The 22,500-nt window shown below is 46.6% G+C and overlaps 1 protein-coding gene across 8 annotated transcripts in view; it reads right to left on the bottom strand.

Moving 5' to 3' along the window:
- cntln (centlein, centrosomal protein) overlaps positions 1-22,500 on the bottom strand; it is a 182,206-nt gene that overhangs the window by 149,611 nt on the left and 10,095 nt on the right. For 4 of the 8 annotated variants that reach the window (XM_058386074.1, XM_058386068.1, XM_058386075.1 and 1 more), the window contains 5 exons: positions 22,163-22,249; positions 21,234-21,320; positions 19,860-19,972; positions 15,854-16,016; positions 6,705-6,947 (listed from right to left, as the gene is read on the bottom strand). In XM_058386074.1, the coding sequence (XP_058242057.1) occupies positions 6,705-6,947; positions 15,854-16,016; positions 19,860-19,972; positions 21,234-21,320; positions 22,163-22,249 (693 nt within the window). The remainder of the gene's footprint in view (positions 1-6,704; positions 6,948-15,853; positions 16,017-19,859; positions 19,973-21,233; positions 21,321-22,162; positions 22,250-22,500) is intronic. The other 4 variants (XM_058386071.1, XM_058386070.1, XM_058386069.1 and 1 more) reach the window with 4 other exon arrangements.

The raw sequence follows: 22,500 nt of genomic DNA on the forward strand, positions 1-22,500 counted from the left end.
CAATCAGAGCAGAGTGCAGCCAGGAACCACCAATGGGAGCTCCCTATCTGGGGTTGCCGTGGCAGCGGACCACCTGGCAACAGCGACTGAGTAGGCAAAAAAATCCACACCGCATTCCACCTGAATCTACACAGGCCTTCAGGCTCCGCATCCACACCCCAAACCTCACTGCTCAACCCACTCAACCCGGGTCACGGCACCACCTCAACCTAATGTACTGTCAGTTCAAGGCTCATCTTAAAGCACTCTAAACCTGTGACAGTGACATGGTGGAGTGTTAGTTATACAGTACACCAGTGTGTTGAAGTGCTGCTGAGGCCTGGACTCTGATTGGCTGGAAAGTGATTCATTTCCTATAACAGCAGCATCACAGGTTTATATTATGGTATGTTATCATTTCTACAGTAACAGCTCATTCATGGGGACTGTACAGCAGACGTTCCACATAAACGTGCATTAAAAACGTGTGTAACAGCTGAAACAGTGACGTTAGGAGCTATTTATTTAACACGTGTCGATGTCAGCAGTGCCGGTGTGATGTAAGAGGCAGAAGATTCTAAGACATTTTCAAGACCCAGGGGTTTATAATGTACGGGTTCCTGATCACACGACAAGCCAGGTGATTTCCGTCATATTATTTCCTATTTAAAATAAATAAAATAACAAATAAACAAAAAAATTCAGTTTAAAAGGTAGAGGAATGCTTCAGTTTAAAGACTATCTCTGCTTCATCACACCACACGGTCACTCAGTGTGTCACAGCAGATAGTTACAGCGCGTGTTTAGTCTTTACTTATTACCCAAGCAAAATTTCAGCGATGTAGCTCTGAAGTGTGTGTGTGTGTGTGTGTGATCCTTCTGTCTAGCAGTCAGATGAGTTGTGGGATAAATAAATGGAGTGATGGAAAAGTGGTGAAGTCTTGAGTCCTGACAGTGTGTTTCTGTGCCTCCTGCTACTCTCTCTCCTCAACACACTGTTCAAAAGCCCCTTATTCAAATCAGACACACACACCGAGCGAGCAAGCGAGTGATCCCCCACCAACCCGCACTTTGATCATCTCCATCACAGACTCGCAAACATTTAAAATTAAAATGTAACCCTGCTCAAGAAAGGAAACAGGAGCGTTAGGATTGTACAGGTGTTCCAGTTGTTACAGAATTCCGGATTATACAGAAACACACACTCCTGTCGGAGCAAATTAGCGAAAGCCCCACCGACCGTGCGGCACGTCGGGATACCTGATCCGCTTGCTTTGATGCATGTGGGCTGAGGAGAAGTCGAGAAACAAGGCTGTGACGTGTGTTCGGTAAACACCAGTTAATATTAAAGCAGATCCTCGAATCAGTGAGTCTACAGTCACACCAAAAAGACTCTGCTGCTACTGCACACACACACACTCTCACACACACACACACACTCCTCCGTTTCCTGGAATGCAGCCCTGCAGATCTGAACAGTAATTACTGAGGGAACTTTGCCTAGTTGTATTTAATGACTCACTAATTGATCCATTTATATTTGAACGCTGAACGCTGAATTAATGGACGTTAACAAAAGAGGAAGGAGGGATTCACTCTCGCTCGCGCTGCCGCTCGCCTTAATGACGCCCGGCCTTTAACTAAAAATCGGCGCTAAAAAGTTCTACGGCTAGATTATCTTCCATCCCTGGGTGCATGCTGGCTCTGAGCAGAGCGAAGCCACCTGTGGTCCATCAGCTGCTGCGGGGCGAGAACCTGAGAACAAACCCCATTCATTCCACACCTCCAATCTCAAGCCATTCTCTGCCCTGTCTAGCGGTCTAATCTCAGACCAACTCCATCAAATCCACACAAATACAAGAACTATCCTGTCTAACTGGAATCTGGGACATGAACGATGTTTACGGATGCAGATCATCCTGAACTTTTATTTACTGCAGAGAGAAAAATACCATTAAAGAGAATTAAACAGGATGATTTCAGAGTTTAAGGTTTCTAAAGGAAGCTGACACGGGGGTCAGGAGGACAGAAGAAATGAAGTGAAGCTGAATGTGTAGCGCTGTGAGGATGCAGACAGTGTGTCAGTAATTCATGTACAGAGACAGATCAATCTATTTCCTCTGTTCTGATTAAAGTGACATGACTACAGATAATAGCGCCTCACTATACAGATGTTTTCAGATGTTTATATTATTTTATACGATATGTACTGCACATGTGCAGAAATGCGTCTGAAATGTGACCACATGATTTACTGCAGTTTCGGGTATTTATAACACTGTTATTATAACACTGTATAATGTGTTATAATGTGTTGTTGACATTTCCTTGATCCGTGCAGGAAACAGTTCTTTACTAGTGATTCTCTTGATATAAACACACTTTTTTTGGTAAAATATGTCAATGAAATTATATTGATTAAATTAAGTAATCGATTGAATCGGCACAAATTAAATTGATTAAATAAAATTTAAATAAATGAAAAATGACTTTTAATTATTTTACATTAGCTAGACTCCATTTGGGTAATACAGGTGTGTGTGTGTGTTTTACATTTAAGATATGTTCTACTTATTTCAGCACACGTTTATAAACATTCATTAATGTATTTTAATCTGCATTTAAGAAACAAAATATTTATTTATTTATTCAGATTATTTATTCACAAAAATGAATGTATTCCTTCAATCCTTCACTTATTCATTCACTCCATCCCTCAATCGTCCTCTCCCTCACTCATTCGTCCACTACAATTGCTGATTGAGGAACACGGCTGTTGTTAAAATGGTGACAGGAAGTGGAAGCAATTCCGGTCATGCGGAGAAGATAACCTGAGTTTCCACACACGGGCAGTGTAAATGGTGTTCCCGGTGTGGGTCAGGTACTGACAAGTGTCAGAACTGTACAATTAATCTTTAAACTACAGCACTGTGTCCATGAAGGTGGGTGGAGCTTGACAGGAGGGTGTGGCCTAGTGATGGGTGACATCCTGACTAATCAGCAATTATTTAAATACTTACATTTTTACAAATAAGCTTTCTTTGACATAGAATAAACAAGTGTGATCTTTATAACATTCTGTAGGATGCAGAGCACTCTTTATAACACTCTGTAGGGTGCTATAGGGTGTAGAGCACTCTTTAGGACATTCTGTAGGGTGTAGAGCACTCTTTAGGACATTCTGTAAGGTGTAGAGCACTCTTTAGGACATTCTGTAGGGTGTAGAGCACTCTTTAGGACATTCTGTAAGGTGTAGAGCACTCTTTAGGACATTCTGTAAGGTGTAGAGCACTCTTTAGGACATTCTGTAAGGTGTAGAGCACTCTTTGGGACATTCTATAAGGTGTAGAGCACTCTTTAGGACATTCTGTAAGGTGTAGAGCACTCTTTAGGACATTCTGTAGGGTGTAGAGCACTCTTTAGGACATTCTGTAAGGTGTAGAGCACTCTTTAGGACATTCTGTAAGGTGTAGAGCACTCTAGAACATTCTGTAGGGTGTAGAGCACTCTTTAGGACATTCTGTAGGGTGTAGAGCACTCTTTAGGACATTCTGTAGGGTGTAGAGCACTCTTTAGGACATTCTGTAAGGTGTAGAGCACTCTTTAGGACATTCTGTAGAGTGTAGAGCACTCTTTAGGACATTCTGTAGGGTGTAGAGCACTCTTTATAACACCCTGTAGGGTGTAGAGCACTCTTTAGGACACTCTGTAGGGTGTAGAGCACTCTTTAGGACATTCTGTAGGGTGTAGAGCACTCTTTAGGACATTCTGTAGGGTGTAGAGCACTCTTTAGGACATTCTGTAGGGTGTAGAGCACTCTTTAGGACATTCTATAGGGTGTAGAGCACTCTTTATAACACCCTGTAAGGTGTAGAGCACTCTTTATAACACTGTAAGGTGTAATGCACTCTTTATAACACTGTAAGGTGTAGAGCACTCTTTATAACACTAAGGTGTAGAGCACTCTTTATAACACTGTAAGGTGTAGAGCACTCTTTAGGACATTCTGTAGGGTGTAGAGCACTCTTTAGGACATTCTGTAGGGTGTAGAGCACTCTTTATAACACCCTGTAAGGTGTAGAGCACTCTTTATAACACTGTAAGGTGTAACGCACTCTTTATAACACTGTAAGGTGTAGAGCACTCTTTAGGACATTCTGTAGGGTGTAGAGCACTCTTTATAACACTCTTTAGGGTGTAGTGCACTCTTTATAACACTCTGTAAGGTGTAGTGCACTCTTTATAACACTCTGTAGAGTGTAGAGCACTCTTTAGGACACTCTGTAGGGTGTAGTGCACACTTTAGGACACTCTGTAGGGTGTAGAGCACTCTTTAGGACACTCTGTAAGGTGTAGTGCACTCTTTATAACAATCTGTAGGGTGTATTGCACTCTTTGTAACACTCTGAAGCATGTAATGCACTCTTTATAACACTCTGTAGGGTGTAGTGCACTCTTTAGGACACTCTGTAAGGTGTGGTGCACTCTTTAGGACACTCTGTAAGGTGTGGTGCACTCTTTAGGACACTCTGTAGGGTGTAGAGCACTCTTTAGGACACTCTGTAGGGTGTAGTGCACACTTTAGGACACTCTGTAGGGTGTATAGAACTCTTTAGGACACTCTGTAGGGTGTAGTGCACACTTTAGGACACTCTGTAGGGTGTAGAGCACTCTTTAGGACACTCTGTAGGGTGTAGTGCACTCTTTATAACACTCTGTAAGGTGAAGTGCACTCTTTAGGACACTCTGTAAGGTGTAGTGCACTCTTTATAACACTCTGTAGGATGTAGTGCACTCTTTAGGACATTCTGTAGGGTGTAGAGCACTCTTTATGACACTCTGTAAGGTGTAGAGCACTCTTTATAACACCCTGTAAGGTGTAGTGCACTCTTTATGACACCCTGTAAGGTGTAGAGCACTCTTTATGACACTCTGTAAGGTGTAGTGCACTCTTTAGGACACTCTGTAGGGTGTAGTGCACACTTTAGGACACTCTGTAGGGTGTAGAGCACTCTTTAGGACACTCTGTAAGGTGTAGTGCACTCTTTATAACAATCTGTAGGGTGCATTGCACTCTTTGTAACACTCTGAAGCATGTAATGCACTCTTTATAACACTCTGTAGGGTGTAGTGCACTCTTTAGGACACTCTGTAGGGTGTAGTGCACACTTTAGGACACTCTGTAGGGTGTAGAGAACTCTTTAGGACACTCTGTAGGGTGTAGTGCACACTTTAGGACACTCTGTAGGGTGTAGAGCACTCTTTAGGACACTCTGTAGGGTGTAGTGCACTCTTTATGACACTCTGTAAGGTGTAGAGCACTCTTTAGGACATTCTGTAGGGTGTAGAGCACTCTTTATAACACTCTTTAGGGTGTAGTGCACTCTTTATAACACTAAGGTGTAGTGCACTTTTTATAACACTCGGTAGAGTGTAGAGCACTCTTTAGGACACTCTGTAGGGTGTAGAGCACTCTTTAGGACACTCTGTAAGGTGTAGTGCACTCTTTATAACAATCTGTAGGGTGTATTGCAGTCTTTGTAACACTCTGAAGCATGTAATGCACTCTTTATAACACTCTGTAGGGTGTAGTGCACTCTTTAGGACACTCTGTAAGGTGTGGTGCACTCTTTAGGACACTCTGTAGGGTGTAGAGCACTCTTTAGGACACTCTGTAGGGTGTAGTGCACACTTTAGGACACTCTGTAGGGTGTAGAGAACTCTTTAGGACACTCTGTAGGGTGTAGTGCACACTTTAGGACACTCTGTAGGGTGTAGAGCACTCTTTAGGACACTCTGTAGGGTGTAGTGCACTCTTTAGGACACTCTGTAGGGTGTAGTGCACTCTTTATAACACTCTGTAAGGTGAAGTGCACTCTTTATAACACTCTGTAGGGTGTATTGCACTCTTTATAACACTCTGAAGCATGTAATGCACTCTTTATAACACTCTGTAGGGTGTAGTGCACTCTTTAGGACACTCTGTAAGGTGTAGTGCACTCTTTATAACACTCTGTAGGATGTAGTGCACTCTTTAGGACATTCTGTAGGGTGTAGAGCACTCTTTATGACACTCTGTAAGGTGTAGAACACTCTTTATAACACCCTGTAAGGTGTAGTGCACTCTTTATGACACTCTGTAAGGTGTAGAGCACTCTTTAGGACATTCTGTAGGGTGTAGAGCATTCTTTATAACACTCTTTAGAGTGTGGTGCACTCTTTATAACACTCTGTAAGGTGTAGTGCACTCTTTATAACACTCTGTAGAGTGTAGAGCACTCTTTAGGACACTCTGTAGGGTGTAGTGCACACTTTAGGACACTCTGTAGGGTGTAGAGCACTCTTTAGGACACTCTGTAAGGTGTAGTGCACTCTTTATAACAATCTGTAGGGTGTATTGCACTCTTTGTAACACTCTGAAGCATGTAATGCACTCTTTATAACACTGTAGGGTGTAGTGCACTCTTTAGGACACTCTGTAGGGTGTAGTGCACTCTTTAGGACACTCTGTAGGGTGTAGTGCACTCTTTAGGACACTCTGTAGGGTGTAGAGCACTCTTTAGGACACTCTGTAGGGTGTAGTGCACTCTTTAGGACACTCTGTAGGGTGTAGAGCACTCTCTATAACACTTTGTAGGGTGTAGAGCACTCTTTAGAACACTCTGTAGGATGTAGTGCACACTTTAGGACACTCTGTAGGACAGAGGGTGGGGTGTAGTGCTCACCTGACTGGACAGAGGGTGGGGTGTAGTGCTCACTTGACTGGACAGAGGGTGGGGTGTAGTGCGCACCTGACTGGACAGAGGGTGGGGTGTTACAGGCTGTTGGAGCTGCTGTAGTTGGTCCTGAAGTTCAGAGACTTGCTGTTCCTTCTGACAAAGCTGTTCAGTGAGACTGACGTTCCTCTGTCGCAGCTGTTCCTCACTGAGGCGGAGCGCCTGATAGGAAACGCTCAGCTCACTGTACAGCTGACACACAGACACACACACAGACACACACACAGACACACACACACAGACACACACACACAAAGTTTATGCTACTGTCATAAGAAAATAATCAACTTCAAATGGTGATGTGTGTATCTTGTGGTATGAGGTTCTGTGTGTGTTAGTGTGTGTGTGTGTGTGTGTGTGTGTGTACTTTGTGGTACGATGTAGTGTGTGCGAGTGTGCATGTGCTTTGTGGTATGAGGCAATATGTGTGTGTTCCTTGTGATACACACAAGGATTGTGTTTTACGTGTTTACGAAGGATTGTGTCACTACGATGTAGTGTGTTTGTGTGTGCATGTGCCTTGTGGAATAAGGCAGTGTATGTGTGCAGTGTGTACCTTTGTGTATGTGGCTGTGTGTGTGTGTGTTTGTGTGTGTGTACCTTGTGGTATGATGCAGAGTATGTGTGTGTGTGTGTTTGTGTGTGTGTGTACCTTGTGGTATGAGGCAAAGTGTGTGTGTGTACCTTGTGGTATAAAGCAGAGTATGTGTGTGTGTGTGTTTGTGTGTGTGTGTGTACCTTGTGGTATGAGGCAGACTGTGTGTGTGTACCTTGTGGTATGATGCAGTGTGTGTGTGTGTGTGTGTTTGTGTGTGTGTGTACCTTGTGGTATGAGGCAGACTGTGTGTGTGTACCTTGTGGTATGATGCAAAGTATGTGTGTGTGTTTGTGTGTGTGTACCTTGTGGTATGAGGCAGAGTGTGTGTGTGTACCTTGTGGTATGATGCAAAGTATGTGTGTGTGTTTGTGTGTGTGTACCTTGTGGTATGAGGCAAAGTGTGTGTGTGTACCTTGTGGTATAAAGCAGAGTATGTGTGTGTGTGTGTTTGTGTGTGTGTGTGTACCTTGTGGTATGAGGCAGAGTGTGTGTGTGTACCTTGTGGTATGATGCAAAGTATGTGTGTGTGTTTGTGTGTGTGTACCTTGTGGTATGAGGCAAAGTGTGTGTGTGTACCTTGTGGTATAAAGCAGAGTATGTGTGTGTGTGTGTTTGTGTGTGTGTGTGTACCTTGTGGTATGAGGCAGAGTGTGTGTGTGTACCTTGTGGTATAAAGCAGAGTATGTGTGTGTGTGTACCTTGTGGTATGAGGCAGAGTGTGTGTGTGTGTACCTTGTGGTAGGAGGCAGAGTGTGTGTGTGTGTACCTTGTGGTAGGAGGCAGTGTGTGTGTGTGTGTGTACCTTGTGGTAGGAGGCAGTGTGTGTATGTACCGTGGTGTAGGAGGCAGTGTGTGATGTGTGTGTACCTTGTGGTAGGAGGCAGTGTGTGTATGTGCGTGTGTGTATACCTTGTAGTAGGAGGCAGTGTGTGAGGTGTGTGTGTGTGTGTGTGTGTGTACCTTGTAGTAGGAGGCAGTGTGTGAGGTGTGTGTGTGTGTGTGTGTGTACCTTGTAGTAGGAGGCAGTGTGTTTGGTGTGTGTGTGTGTGTATACCTTGTGGTAGGAGGCAGTGTGTGAGGTGTGTGTGTGTGTACCTTGTGGTAGGAGGCAGTGTGTGAGGTGTGTGTGTGTACCTTGTGGTAGGAGGCAGTGTGTTTGGTGTGTGTGTGTACCTTGTGGTAGGAGGCAGTGTGTTTGGTGTGTGTGTGTGTACCTTGTGGTAGGAGGCAGTGTGTGAGGTGTGTGTGTACCTTGTGGTAGGAGGCAGTGTGTTTGGTGTGTGTGTGTGCCTTGTGGTAGGAGGCAGTGTGTGAGGTGTGTGTGTGTGTGTGTACCTTGTGGTAGGAGGCAGTGTGTGAGGTGTGTGTGTGTACCTTGTGGTAGGAGGCAGTGTGTTTGGTGTGTGTGTGTACCTTGTGGTAGGAGGCAGTGTGTTTGGTGTGTGTGTGTACCTTGTGGTAGGAGGCAGTGTGTTTGGTGTGTGTGTGTGTACCTTGTGGTAGGAGGCAGTGTGTTTGGTGTGTGTGTGTGTACCTTGTGGTAGGAGGCAGTGTGTGAGGTGTGTGTGTGTGTGTGTGTGTACCTTGTGGTAGGAGGCAGTGTGTTTGGTGTGTGTGTGTGCCTTGTGGTAGGAGGCAGTGTGTGAGGTGTGTGTGTGTGTGTACCTTGTGGTAGGAGGCAGTGTGTTTGGTGTGTGTGTGTACCTTGTGGTAGGAGGCAGTGTGTTTGGTGTGTGTGTGTGTGTACCTTGTGGTAGGAGGCAGTGTGTTTGGTGTGTGTGTGTACCTTGTGGTAGGAGGCAGTGTGTGTGTGTGTGTACCTTGTGGTAGGAGGCTGTGTGTGTGTGTACCTCATGGTAGGAGGCTGTGTGTGTGTGTGTGTACCTCGTGGTAGGAGGCTGTGTGTGTGTGTACCTCGTGGTAGGAGGTTGTGTGTGTGTGTGTGTGTGTGTACACCTCGTGGTAGGAGGCAGTGTGTGTGTGTGTTTGTGCCTTGGTGTAGGAGGCAGTGTGTGAGGTGTGTGTGTACCGTGTGGTAGGACACAGTGTGTGTGTGTACCTTGTGGTAGGAGGCTGTGTGTGTGTGTACCTTGTGGTAGGAGGCAGTGTGTGTGTGTGTGTGTACCTTGTGGTAGAAGGCAGTGTGTGTGTGTGTACCTTGTGGTAGGAGGCAGTGTGTGTGTGTGTGTGTACCTTGTGGTAGAAGGCAGTGTGTGTGTGTGTACCTTGTGGTAGGAGGCAGTGTGTGAGGTGTGTGTGTGTACCTCATGGTAGGAGGCAGTGTGTGTGTGTGTGTACCTCGTGGTAGGAGGCAGTGTGTGAGGTGTGTGTGTGTACCTCATGGTAGGAGGCAGTGTGTGTGTGTGTGTGTGTGTGTACCTCGTGGTAGGAGGCTGTGTGTGGGTGTACCTTGTGGTAGGAGGCAGTGTGTGTGTGTGTACCTCGTGGTAGGAGGCTGTGTGTGTATGTGTGTGTGTACCTCGTGGTAGGAGGCTGTGTGTGTGTGTGTACCTTGTGGTAGGAGGCAGTGTGTTTGGTGTGTGTGTGTGTGTGTACCTTGTGGTAGGAGGCAGTGTGTGAGGTGTGTGTGTGTGTGTGTACCTTGTGGTAGGAGGCAGTGTGTGAGGTGTGTGTGTGTGTGTGTGTGTACCTTGTGGTAGGAGGCAGTGTGTGAGGTGTGTGTGTGTGTGTACCTTGTGGTAGGAGGCAGTGTGTTTGGTGTGTGTGTGTACCTTGTGGTAGGAGGCAGTGTGTTTGGTGTGTGTGTGTACCTTGTGGTAGGAGGGAGTGTGTTTGGTGTGTGTGTGTACCTTGTGGTAGGAGGCAGTGTGTTTGGTGTGTGTGTGTGCCTTGTGGTAGGAGGCAGTATGTGTGTGTGTGTGTGTGCCTTGTGGTAGGAGGCAGTGTGTGAGGTGTGTGTGTGCCTTGTGGTAGGAGGCAGTGTGTGAGGTGTGTGTGTGCCTTGTGGTAGGAGGCAGTGTGTGTGTGTGTGTGTGCCTTGTGGTAGGAGGCAGTGTGTGAGGTGTGTGTGTGCCTTGTGGTAGGAGGCAGTGTGTGTGTGTGTGTGTACCTTGTGGTAGGAGGCAGTGTGTGTGTGTACCTTGTGGTAGGAGGCAGTGTGTGAGGTGTGTGTGTGTACCTCATGGTAGGAGGCAGTGTGTGTGTGTGTGTACCTCGTGGTAGGAGGCTGTGTGTGTGTGTGTGTACCTCGTGGTAGGAGGCTGTGTGTGTGTACCTTGTGGTAGGAGGCAGTGTGTGTGTGTGTACCTTGTGGTAGGAGGCAGTGTGTGTGTGTGTGTGTACCTTGTGGTAGAAGGCAGTGTGTGTGTGTACCTTGTGGTAGGAGGCAGTGTGTGTGTGTGTACCTTGTGGTAGGAGGCAGTGTGTGAGGTGTGTGTGTGTACCTCATGGTAGGAGGCAGTGTGTGTGTGTGTGTACCTCGTGGTAGGAGGCTGTGTGTGTGTGTGTACCTCGTGGTAGGAGGCAGTGTGTGAGGTGTGTGTGTGTACCTCATGGTAGGAGGCTGTGTGTGTGTACCTTGTGGTAGGAGGCAGTGTGTGAGGTGTGTGTGTGTACCTCATGGTAGGAGGCAGTGTGTGTGTGTGTGTGTGTACCTTGTGGTAGGAGGCAGTGTGTGTGTGTACCTCGTGGTAGGAGGCTGTGTGTGTGTGTGTACCTTGTGGTAGGAAGCAGTGTGTTTGGTGTGTGTGTGTGTGTACCTTGTGGTAGGAGGCAGTGTGTTTGGTGTGTGTGTGTGTGTACCTTGTGGTAGGAGGCAGTGTGTGAGGTGTGTGTGTGTGTGTACCTTGTGGTAGGAGGCAGTGTGTTTGGTGTGTGTGTACCTTGTGGTAGGAGGCAGTGTGTGAGGTGTGTGTGTGTGCCTTGTGGTAGGAGGCAGTGTGTGTGTGTGTGTGTGTGTGTGTGCCTTGTGGTAGGAGGCAGTGTGTGAGGTGTGTGTGTGTGTGTACCTTGTGGTAGGAGGCAGTGTGTTTGGTGTGTGTGTACCTTGTGGTAGGAGGCAGTGTGTGAGGTGTGTGTGTGTGTGTGCCTTGTGGTAGGAGGCAGTGTGTGAGGTGTGTGTGTGTGCCTTGTGGTAGGAGGCAGTGTGTGAGGTGTGTGTGTGTGCCTTGTGGTAGGAGGCAGTGTGTGAGGTGTGTGTGTGTGCCTTGTGGTAGGAGGCAGTGTGTGTGTGTGTGTGTGTGTGTGTGTGTGCCTTGTGGTAGGAGGCAGTGTGTGAGGTGTGTGTGTGTGCCTTGTGGTAGGAGGCAGTGTGTGAGGTGTGTGTGTGTACCTTGTGGTAGGAGGCAGTGTGTGTGTGTGTGTGTGTGTGTGTGCCTTGTGATAGGAGGCAGTGTGTGAGGTGTGTGTGTGTGTGTGTGTGCCTTGTGGTAGGAGGCAGTGTGTGAGGTGTGTGTGTGTGTGTACCTCGTGGTAGGAGGCAGTGTGTGAGGTGTGTGTGCCTTGTGGTAGGAGGCAGTGTGTGTGTGTGTGTGTGTGTGTGCCTTGTGGTAGGAGGCAGTGTGTGAGGTGTGTGTGTGTGCCTTGTGGTAGGAGGCAGTGTGTGAGGTGTGTGTGTGTGTGTACCTTGTGGTAGGAGGCAGTGTGTTTGGTGTGTGTGTGTGCCTTGTGGTAGGAGGCAGTGTGTGTGTGTGTGTGTGTGTACCTTGTGGTAGGAGGCAGTGTGTGTGTGTGTGTGTGTGTGTGCCTTGTGGTAGGAGGCAGTGTGTGAGGTGTGTGTGTGTGTGTACCTTGTGGTAGGAGGCAGTGTGTGAGGTGTGTGTGTGTGCCTTGTGGTAGGAGGCAGTGTGTGTGTGTGTGTGTGTGTGTGTGTGCCTTGTGGTAGGAGGCAGTGTGTGAGGTGTGTGTGTGTGCCTTGTGGTAGGAGGCAGTGTGTGAGGTGTGTGTGTGTGTGTACCTTGTGGTAGGAGGCAGTGTGTGAGGTGTGTGTGTGTGTGTGCCTTGTGGTAGGAGGCAGTGTGTGTGTGTGTGTGTGTGCCTTGTGGTAGGAGGCAGTGTGTGAGGTGTGTGTGTACCTTGTGGTAGGAGGCAGTGTGTGAGGTGTGTGTGTGTGTGTGCCTTGTGGTAGGAGGCAGTGTGTGAGGTGTGTGTGGGTGTGTACCTCGTGGTAGGAGGCAGTATGTTTGGTGTGTGTGTGTGTACCTTGTGGTAGGAGGCAGTGTGTTTGGTGTGAGGTGTGTGTGTGTGCCTTGTGGTAGGAGGCAGTGTGTGTGTGTGTGCCTTGTGGTAGGAGGCAGTGTGTGAGGTGTGTGTGTACCTTGTGGTAGGAGGCAGTGTGTTTGGTGTGTGTGTGTACCTTGTGGTAGGAGGCAGTGTGTTTGGTGTGTGTGTGTGTACCTTGTGGTAGGAGGCAGTGTGTTTGGTGTGTGTGTGTACCTTGTGGTAGGAGGCAGTGTGTTTGGTGTGAGGTGTGTGTGTGTGCCTTGTGGTAGGAGGCAGTGTGTGTGTGTGTGTGTGTGTGCCTTGTGGTAGGAGGCAGTGTGTGTGTGTGTGTGTGTGTGTGCCTTGTGGTAGGAGGCAGTGTGTGAGGTGTGTGTGTGTGTGTGTGTACCTTGTGGTAGGAGGCAGTGTGTTTGGTGTGTGTGTGTACCTTGTGGTAGGAGGCAGTGTGTTTGGTGTGTGTGTGTGTACCTTGTGGTAGGAGGCAGTGTGTTTGGTGTGTGTGTGTACCTTGTGGTAGGAGGCAGTGTGTGTGTGTGTGTGTGTACCTTGTGGTAGGAGGCAGTGTGTGTGTGTGTACCTTGTGGTAGGAGGCAGTGTGTGTGTGTGTGTGTGTGTACCTTGTGGTAGGAGGCAGTGTGTGTGTGTGTGTGTGTGTACCTTGTGGTAGGAGGCAGTGTGTGTGTGTGTACCTTGTGGTAGGAGGCAGTGTGTGTGTGTGTACCTTGTGGTAGGAGGCAGTGTGTGTGTGTGTGTGTGTGTGTGTGTACCTCATGGTAGGAGGCTGTGTGTGTGTGTGTGTACCTCATGGTAGGAGGCTGTGTGTGTGTGTACCTCGTGGTAGGAGGTTGTGTGTGTGTGTGTGTGTGTGTACACCTCGTGGTAGGAGGCAGTGTGTGTGTGTGTGTGTGTGCCTTGGTGTAGGAGGCAGTGTGTGAGGTGTGTGTGTGTACCTTGTGGTAGGAGGCAGTGTGTGTGTGTGTGTGTGTGTGTATGTACCTTGTGGTAGGAGGCAGTGTGTGTGTGTACCTCGTGGTAGGAGGCTGTGTGTGTATGTGTGTGTATGTGTGTGTGTACCTCATGGTAGGAGGCTGTGTGTGTGTGTATGTACCTTGTGGTAGGAGGCAGTGTGTGTGTGTACCTCGTGGTAGGAGGCTGTGTGTGGGTGTGTACCTCGTGGTAGGAGGCAGTGTGTGTATGTGTGTGTGTACCTCATGGTAGGAGGCTGTGTGTGTGTGTGTGTGTGTACCTTGTGGTAGGAGGCAGTGTGTTTGGTGTGTGTGTGTGTACCTTGTGGTAGGAGGCAGTGTGTGAGGTGTGTGTGTGTACTGTGTGGTAGGACGCAGTGTGTGTGTGTGTACCTTGTGGTAGGAGGCAGTGTGTGTGTGTATGTGTGTGTACCTTGTGGTAGGAGGCAGTGTGTATGTGTACCTCGTGGTAGGAGGCTGTGTGTGTGTGTGTGTGTGTGTGTACCTCGTGGTAGGAGGCTGTGTGTGTGTGTGTGTGTGTGTACCTCGTGGTAGGAGGCTGTGTGTGTGTGTGTGTATGTGTACCTTGTGGTAGGAGGCAGTGTGTGTGTGTGTGTGTGTGTGTACCTCGTGGTAGGAGGCTGTGTGTGTGTGTGTCCCTTGTGGTAGGAGGCAGTGTGTTTGGTGTGTGTGTGTACCTTGTGGTAGGAGGCAGTGTGTGTGTGTGTGTGTTCCTCGTGGTAGGAGACTGTGTGTGTGTGTGTGTGTGTGTGTATGTACCTCATGGTAGGAGGCAGTGTGTGTGTGTGTGTGTATGTACCTTGTGGTAGGAGGCAGTGTGTGTGTGTGTGTGTGTGTGTGTGTACCTCGTGGTAGGAGGTTGTGTGTGTGTGTGTGTGTACCACGTGGTAGGAGGCAGTGTGTGTGTGTGTGTGTGTGTGTGTGTACCTCGTGGTAGGAGGTTGTGTGTGTGTGTGTGTGTGTACCACGTGGTAGGAGGCAGTGTGTGTGTGTGTGTGTGTGTGTGTGTACCACGTGGTAGGAGGCAGTGTGTGTGTGTCCCTTGTGGTAGGAGGCAGTGTGTGTGTGTGTGTGTACCGTGTGGTAGGAGGCTGTGTGTGTATGTGTGTGTATGTGTGTGTGTACCTCGTGGTAGGAGGCAGTGTGTGTGTGTGTGTGTGTGTGTACCGTGTGGTAGGAGGCTGTGTGTGTATGTGTGTGTATGTGTATGTGTACCTTGTGGTAGGAGGCAGTGTGTGTGTGTGTGTTTGTGTACCTCGTGGTAGGAGGCTGTGTGTGTGTGTGTGTGTGTGTGTGTACCTTGTGGTAGGAGGCAGTGTGTGTGTGTGTGTTTGTGTACCTCATGGTAGGAGGCTGTGTGTGTGTGTGTGTTTGTGTACCTCGTGGTAGGAGGCTGTGTGTGTGTGTGTGTGTACCTTGTGGTAGGAGGCAGTGTGTGTGTGTGTGTCCCTTGTGGTAGGAGGCAGTGTGTGAGGTGTGTGTGTGTACCGTGTGGTAGGACGCAGTGTGTGTGTACATTGGGGTAGGAGGCTGTGTGTGTATGTGTGTGTGTACCTCGTGGTAGGAGGCAGTATGTGTGCGTATGTGTGTGTGTACCTCGTGGTAGGAGGCAGTGTGTGTGTGTATGTGTGTGTGTACCTTGTGGTAGGAGGCAGTGTGTTTGTGTATATGTGTGTGTACCTTGTGGTAGGAGGCAGTGTGTGTGTGTATGTGTGTGTACCTTGTGGTAGGAGGCAGTGTGTGTGTGTGTATGTGTGTGTGTGTACCTTGTGGTAGGAGGCAGTGTGTGTGTGTGTATGTGTGTGTGTGTGTACCTTGTGGTAGGAGGCAGTGTGTTTGGTGTGTGTGTGTACCTTGTGGTAGGAGGCAGTGTGTGTGTGTATGTACCTTGTGGTAGGAGGCAGTGTGTGTGTGTGTATGTGTGTGTGTGTGTGTACCTTGTGGTAGGAGGCAGTGTGTGTGTATATGTGTGTGTACCTTGTGGTAGGAGGCAGTGTGTGTGTGTATGTGTGTGTGTGTGTACCTTGTGGTAGGAGGCAGTGTGTGTGTGTATGTGTGTGTGTGTGTACCTTGTGGTAGGAGGCAGTGTGTGTGTGTATGTGTGTGTGTGTGTACCTTGTGGTAGGAGGCAGTGTGTGTGTGTGTATGTGTGTGTGTGTGTACCTTGTGGTAGGAGGCAGTGTGTGTGTGTATGTGTGTGTGTGTGTACCTTGTGGTAGGAGGCAGTGTGTGTGTGTATGTGTGTGTGTGTGTACCTTGTGGTAGGAGGCAGTGTGTGTGTGTATGTGTGTGTGTGTGTACCTTGTGGTAGGAGGCAGTGTGTGTGTGTGTACCTTGTGGTAGGAGGCAGTGTGTGTGGTGTGTACTCTCTCTTGGCTCTGCAGGATCTGCTGTGTGTCCATATTGAGACCTTCCAGCTGCTGGATGAGTTCTGCCTGCTCTCCTGCATGAGCCACACTCTGTACATACAGGGACTGAAGATCCTGCAGCTCACCCCTACACACACACACAAACACACACACACACACAGTCTTCATTAAAAGCCGGCCATTTAATTCAAAACTCCACACCACTAGGGGGCACTGAATTATTTTACTGGAGCTGTGAGAGGAGCAGCACAAGTATCATGGCCTCAGATCACCACACTGTAGGTCTCTCTCACACACACTCACACACTCACACACTCACACACACACTCAAATCAAACTAATGCTCTGTGCTGTTCCTCAAACATCCATGTGAATTATTTGGACCAATCACAGACAGGGGTGGTGTAGAGTGAAGGTGTAGGGTATAAGGTGAAGGGTGTAGGATGTAGGGTGAAGGGTATAGGGTGAAGGGTGTAGGGTAAAGGGTGTAGGGTAAAGGGTGTAGGGTGTAGTGTAATATATAGTGTGTAGGGTGTAGTGTACTATATAGTGTGCAGGGTGTAGTGTAATATATAGTGTGTAGGGTGTAGTGTACTATATAGTGTCTAGAGTGCTATATAGTGTATAGTGTGTAGGATGTAGTGTGCTATATAGTGTGTAGGGTGTAGTGTGTAGTATACTATATAATGTGTAGGGTGTAGTGTACTATATATAGTGTGTAGGGTGTAGTGTGTAGGGTGTAGTGTACTATATAGTGTGTAGGGTGTAGTATACTATATAATGTGTAGGGTGTAGTGTACTATATATAGTGTGTAGGGTGTAGTGTGTAGTGTACTATATAGTGTGTAGGGTGTAGTGTACTATATAGTGTGTAGGGTGTAGTGTACTATATATAGTGTGTAGGGTGTAGTGTGTAGGGTGTAGTGTACTATATAGTGTGTAGGGTGTAGTGTGTAGGGTGTAGTGTACTATATAGTGTGTAGGGTGTAGTGTACTATATATAGTGTGTAGGGTGTAGTGTACTATATAGTGTGTAGGGTGTAGTGTACTATATAGTGTGTAGGGTGTAGTGTACTATATATAGTGTGTAGGGTGTAGTGTGTAGGGTGTAGTGTAATATATAGTGTGCAGGGTGTAGTGTACTATATAGTGTGCAGGGTGTAGTGTAATATATAGTGTGCAGGGTGTAGTGTAATATATAGTGTGCAGGGTGTAGTGTACTATATATAGTGTGTAGGGTGTAGTGTGTAGGGTGTAGTGTAATATATAGTGTGCAGGGTGTAGTGTACTATATAGTGTGTAGGGTGTAGTGTACTATATATAGTGTGTAGGGTGTAGTGTGTAGGGTGTAGTGTAATATATAGTGTGCAGGGTGTAGTGTAATATATAGTGTGCAGGGTGTAGTGTACTATATAGTGTGTAGGGTGTAGTGTACTATATATAGTGTGTAGGGTGTAGTGTACTATATATAGTGTGTAGGGTGTAGTGTACTATATATAGTGTGTAGGGTGTAGTGTGTAGGGTGTAGTTTAATATATAGTGTGCAGGGTGTAGTGTAATATATAGTGTGCAGGGTGTAGTGTACTATATAGTGTGCAGGGTGTAGTGTACTATATAGTGTGTAGGGTGTAGTGTAATATATAGTGTGCAGGGTGTAGTGTAATATATAGTGTGCAGGGTGTAGTGTACTATATAGTGTGCAGGGTGTAGTGTACTATATAGTGTGCAGGGTGTAGTGTACTATATAGTGTGTAGGGTGTAGTGTGCTATATAGTGTCTAGAGTGCTATATAGTGTATAGTGTGTAGAATGTAGTGTGCTATATAGTGTGTAGGGTGTAGTGTACTATATATAGTGTGTAGGGTGTAGTGTACTATATATAGTGTGTAGGGTGTAGTGTGTAGGGTGTAGTTTAATATATAGTGTGCAGGGTGTAGTGTAATATATAGTGTGCAGGGTGTAGTGTACTATATAGTGTGCAGGGTGTAGTGTACTATATAGTGTGTAGGGTGTAGTGTAATATATAGTGTGCAGGGTGTAGTGTAATATATAGTGTGCAGGGTGTAGTGTACTATATAGTGTGCAGGGTGTAGTGTACTATATAGTGTGCAGGGTGTAGTGTACTATATAGTGTGTAGGGTGTAGTGTGCTATATAGTGTCTAGAGTGCTATATAGTGTATAGTGTGTAGGATGTAGTGTGCTATATAGTGTGTAGGGTGTAGTGTACTATATATAGTGTGTAGGGTGTAGTGTGTAGTATACTATATAATGTGTAGGGTGTAGTGTACTATATATAGTGTGTAGGGTGTAGTGTACTATATAGTGTGTAGGGTGTAGTGTACTATATAGTGTGTAGGGTGTAGTGTACTATATATAGTGTAGGGTGTAGTGTACTATATATAGTGTGTAGGGTGTAGTGTGTAGGGTGTAGTGTACTATATAGTGTGTAGGGTGTAGTGTGTAGGGTGTAGTGTACTATATAGTGTGTAGGGTGTAGTGTGTAGGGTGTAGTGTACTATATAGTGTGTAGGGTGTAGTGTACTATATATAGTGTGTAGGGTGTAGTGTGTAGGGTGTAGTTTAATATATAGTGTGCAGGGTGTAGTGTAATATATAGTGTGCAGGGTGTAGTGTACTATATAGTGTGTAGGGTGTAGTGTACTATATATAGTGTGTAGGGTGTAGTGTGTAGGGTGTAGTTTAATATATAGTGTGCAGGGTGTAGTGTAATATATAGTGTGCAGGGTGTAGTGTACTATATAGTGTGCAGGGTGTAGTGTACTATATAGTGTGCAGGGTGTAGTGTACTATATAGTGTGCAGGGTGTAGTGTAATATATAGTGTGCAGGGTGTAGTGTACTATATAGTGTGCAGGGTGTAGTGTACTATATAGTGTGCAGGGTGTAGTGTACTATATAGTGTGCAGGGTGTAGTGTACTATATAGTGTGTAGGGTGTAGTGTACTATATATAGTGTAGGGTGTAGTGTACTATATATAGTGTGTAGGGTGTAGTGTGTAGGGTGTAGTGTACTATATAGTGTGTAGGGTGTAGTGTGTAGGGTGTAGTTTAATATATAGTGTGCAGGGTGTAGTGTAATATATAGTGTGCAGGGTGTAGTGTACTATATAGTGTGTAGGGTGTAGTGTGTAGGGTGTAGTTTAATATATAGTGTGCAGGGTGTAGTGTAATATATAGTGTGCAGGGTGTAGTGTACTATATAGTGTGTAGGGTGTAGTGTACTATATATAGTGTGTAGGGTGTAGTGTGTAGGGTGTAGTTTAATATATAGTGTGTAGGGTGTAGTGTAATATATAGTGTGCAGGGTGTAGTGTACTATATAGTGTGCAGGGTGTAGTGTACTATATAGTGTGCAGGGTGTAGTGTACTATATAGTGTGCAGGGTGTAGTGTAATATATAGTGTGTAGGGTGTAGTGTACTATATAGTGTGCAGGGTGTAGTGTACTATATAGTGTGCAGGGTGTAGTGTACTATATAGTGTGCAGGGTGTAGTGTACTATATAGTGTGTAGGGTGTAGTGTACTATATAATGTCTAGAGTGCTATATAGTGTATAGTGTGTAGGATGTAGTGTGCTATATAGTGTGTAGGGTGTAGTGTACTATATATAGTGTGTAGGGTGTAGTGTGTAGTATACTATATAATGTGTAGGGTGTAGTGTACTATATATAGTGTGTAGGGTGTAGTGTACTATATAGTGTGTAGGGTGTAGTGTACTATATATAGTGTAGGGTGTAGTGTACTATATATAGTGTGTAGGGTGTAGTGTGTAGGGTGTAGTGTACTATATAGTGTGTAGGGTGTAGTGTGTAGGGTGTAGTGTACTATATATAGTGTGTAGGGTGTAGTGTGTAGTGTACTATATAGTGTGTAGGGTGTAGTGTACTATATATAGTGTGTAGGGTGTAGTGTGTAGGGTGTAGTGTACTATATAGTGTGTATTGAGTGACCTGAGCTGTTGGAGCTGCTGCTCTCTCTCACTGAGCTTCTGCTGAACTGAACTGAGCTGAACTGACAGAGACGAGCTGACTGTCTGAATCTTCACCAACTCCTCCTGTACCTCCTGCAGAGAGAGAGAGCGATAGAGAGAGAGAGGCAGAAAGAGAGAGAGAGAGAGAGACAGACAGACAGAGAGAGAGAGAGAGAGAGAGAGAGACAGACAGATGGTGCATGAGCCTCAAAAACACATATAGGTGTTTGTATATATATATATGTGTAAATGTGTGTGTATATATATATATGTATATATATATATACACACACCACTCATAAAAAGTTAAGGATATTTGGCTTTTAGCTGTATTTAGCTTTATTTGGCTGTAGTTCACACTACAGTGATATTATATCATGAAAGTAGGGCATTTAAGTAGAAGCTGCAGTGGTGATTTCCTCATCTCAAACAATTTACTGAAACAAAAGCCAACAACAGTGGTGGGTATACCACAACAAAAAATCTCAATGTCTCAATAATCTGTCATGTGCCCTTGACCATCAATTACAGCTTGACCACGACGTCTCATGCTGTTCACGAGTCGACTTATTGTCTGCTGAGGCATGGCATTCCACTCTTCTTGAAGGGCGGCCCTCAGGTCATTGAGGTTCTGGGGTGCGGGGTTACGAGCCTCTACACGGCGACTCGGCTGATCCCAGAGGTTTTCTATGGGATTCGGGTCTGGAGAAAGTGCAGGTCACTCCATTTGAGGTACCCCAGCCTCCAGCAGCCGTTCCCTAATGATGCGACCTCGATGAGCTGGAGCATTGTCGTCCATGAAGATGAAATTAGGCCTGTGTTGTTCATGCAGGGGCACAATGACTGGATTAATGATGTTATTCAGGTAGTATTGGCTTGTCACTGTACCATTCACAAGATGTAGGTCAGTTCTGTATTGAGTGGACACACCTGCCCAGACTGTAACACCACCACAACAGTGGCTGATGCATAGCGCTCTCCTTGACGTCTCCAACATCGTTGGCGGCCATCATTTCTGCTCAGCTTGAATCGACTGTGGCCAAAGGACGTCCACTTCTATGCCTTTCTGTGACTCTTCCAGTCTCTCTGTATCTCTGTCGCAACCTGCTGATGACACTCTGTGACACTCTAAGCTCAGTGGCCACTTCCCTCTGAGAACATCCTGTTTGAAGCCTCGCAATGGTGAGGTTCTGTTGATCAACTGTTAGGTGTGGTCTTGCTCTCATGATGTCAAAATGTGAACAGCATGATGAAGAGGACTGTTTAAATACTAATTCTAATGGAACCAGAAAATTTGTGCGTGTGCGTGTGTGTGTGTGTGTGTGTGTGTGTGTGTGTGTGTGTGTGTACGCACCCTGAGTCGGGCATTGTTGGTTTCCTCCTGCTTCCTGCTCTGCTCCTGCTGCTCCTCTAACCTCCTCCTCCATCCTTCATCACACTGCTGACAGAGACAGAGAGAGAGAGAGAAAGATTAAAATGTTTGGTCAGGAGTGAGGAGTGTCAGTGTGTTGATGTTGTGTACTGCTCAGGGTGGAAAAGGAAAGAACATTTCATTTCATTTCTCTATCTGAATAGAAGTAAGATAAAAGAGAGACAGAAGTATGTATGTGTGGTCAATTGCCCAGTGTTAGAGCCCCTGACTGGACGTATGAAGCTCCTGCTCAGACAGACTAGGTCCTTGTGAGCTGAGAGAAAGCCATAGATATGGCTCCAGCTTGTGTGGTCAGGTAAAGACAAGAGACCAGATCGGACAGACCTGGTCCACCCTCTGGCATATGAGGACTATCCTGGGGCAGATAAGACGCAGATAAGGCTCAGGTGGTCAAAGCCCCTGCTCAGGTGGTCAAGGCTCCTGCTCAGGTGGTCAAGGCTCCTGCTCAGGTGGTCAAGGCTCCTGCTCAGGTGGTCAAGGCTCCTGCTCAGGTAAATGACGTCTCTGCTTGGGTTAAGAAAACACCTGATGGCAGTACAGGGCAGCTGCACAGGTAGACCTCTGCTTGTCCAGACAAATCCCAAATAGAGACATGGTCCATGCTCAGGTGAACAAGGTCACTACCTGGGCAGACAAAGCCTTCCTGCTCAGGTGCCTGGACAAAACATCTGCTCAGGCAGACAAGGTCTCTGCTCCAGATAACAATGTCCAGGCTTTAGGCCACTGGTCAAGGCTGTCAAAGCTCCAGGTTATTGGACATAAAAGTACACTAACCTGTACAAGTACACTACCACAAGACAGAGAGGAAATGGTGTGTGTGTGTGTGTGTGTGTGTGTGTGTGTGTGTGTACCTTGAGTCTGGTGTTGTTTGTTTCCTCCTGCTTCCTGCTCTGCTCCTGCTGGTCCTCCAACCTCCTCCTCCATCCTTCATCACACTGCTGTGAGAGAGAGAGAGAGAGAGAGAGAGAGAGAGAGAGAGAGAGAGGGAGAGAGAGAGAGAGAGGGGAAGAAATCAAGAGTGTGTGTGTAAGTGTTGTGTTGTATCACTCAGTGTGTGTGTGTACCTGTAAGTGTTGTGTTGTATCACTCAGTGTGTGTGTGTACCTGTAAGTGTTGTGTTGTATCACTCAGTGTGTGTGTGTGTGTGTACCTGTAAGTGTTGTATCACTCAGTGTGTGTGTGTGTGTGT

The sequence above is a fragment of the Hemibagrus wyckioides genome, linkage group LG03 (assembly GCF_019097595.1).
Source record: "Hemibagrus wyckioides isolate EC202008001 linkage group LG03, SWU_Hwy_1.0, whole genome shotgun sequence".
NCBI classification, from domain to species: domain Eukaryota; kingdom Metazoa; phylum Chordata; class Actinopteri; order Siluriformes; family Bagridae; genus Hemibagrus; species Hemibagrus wyckioides.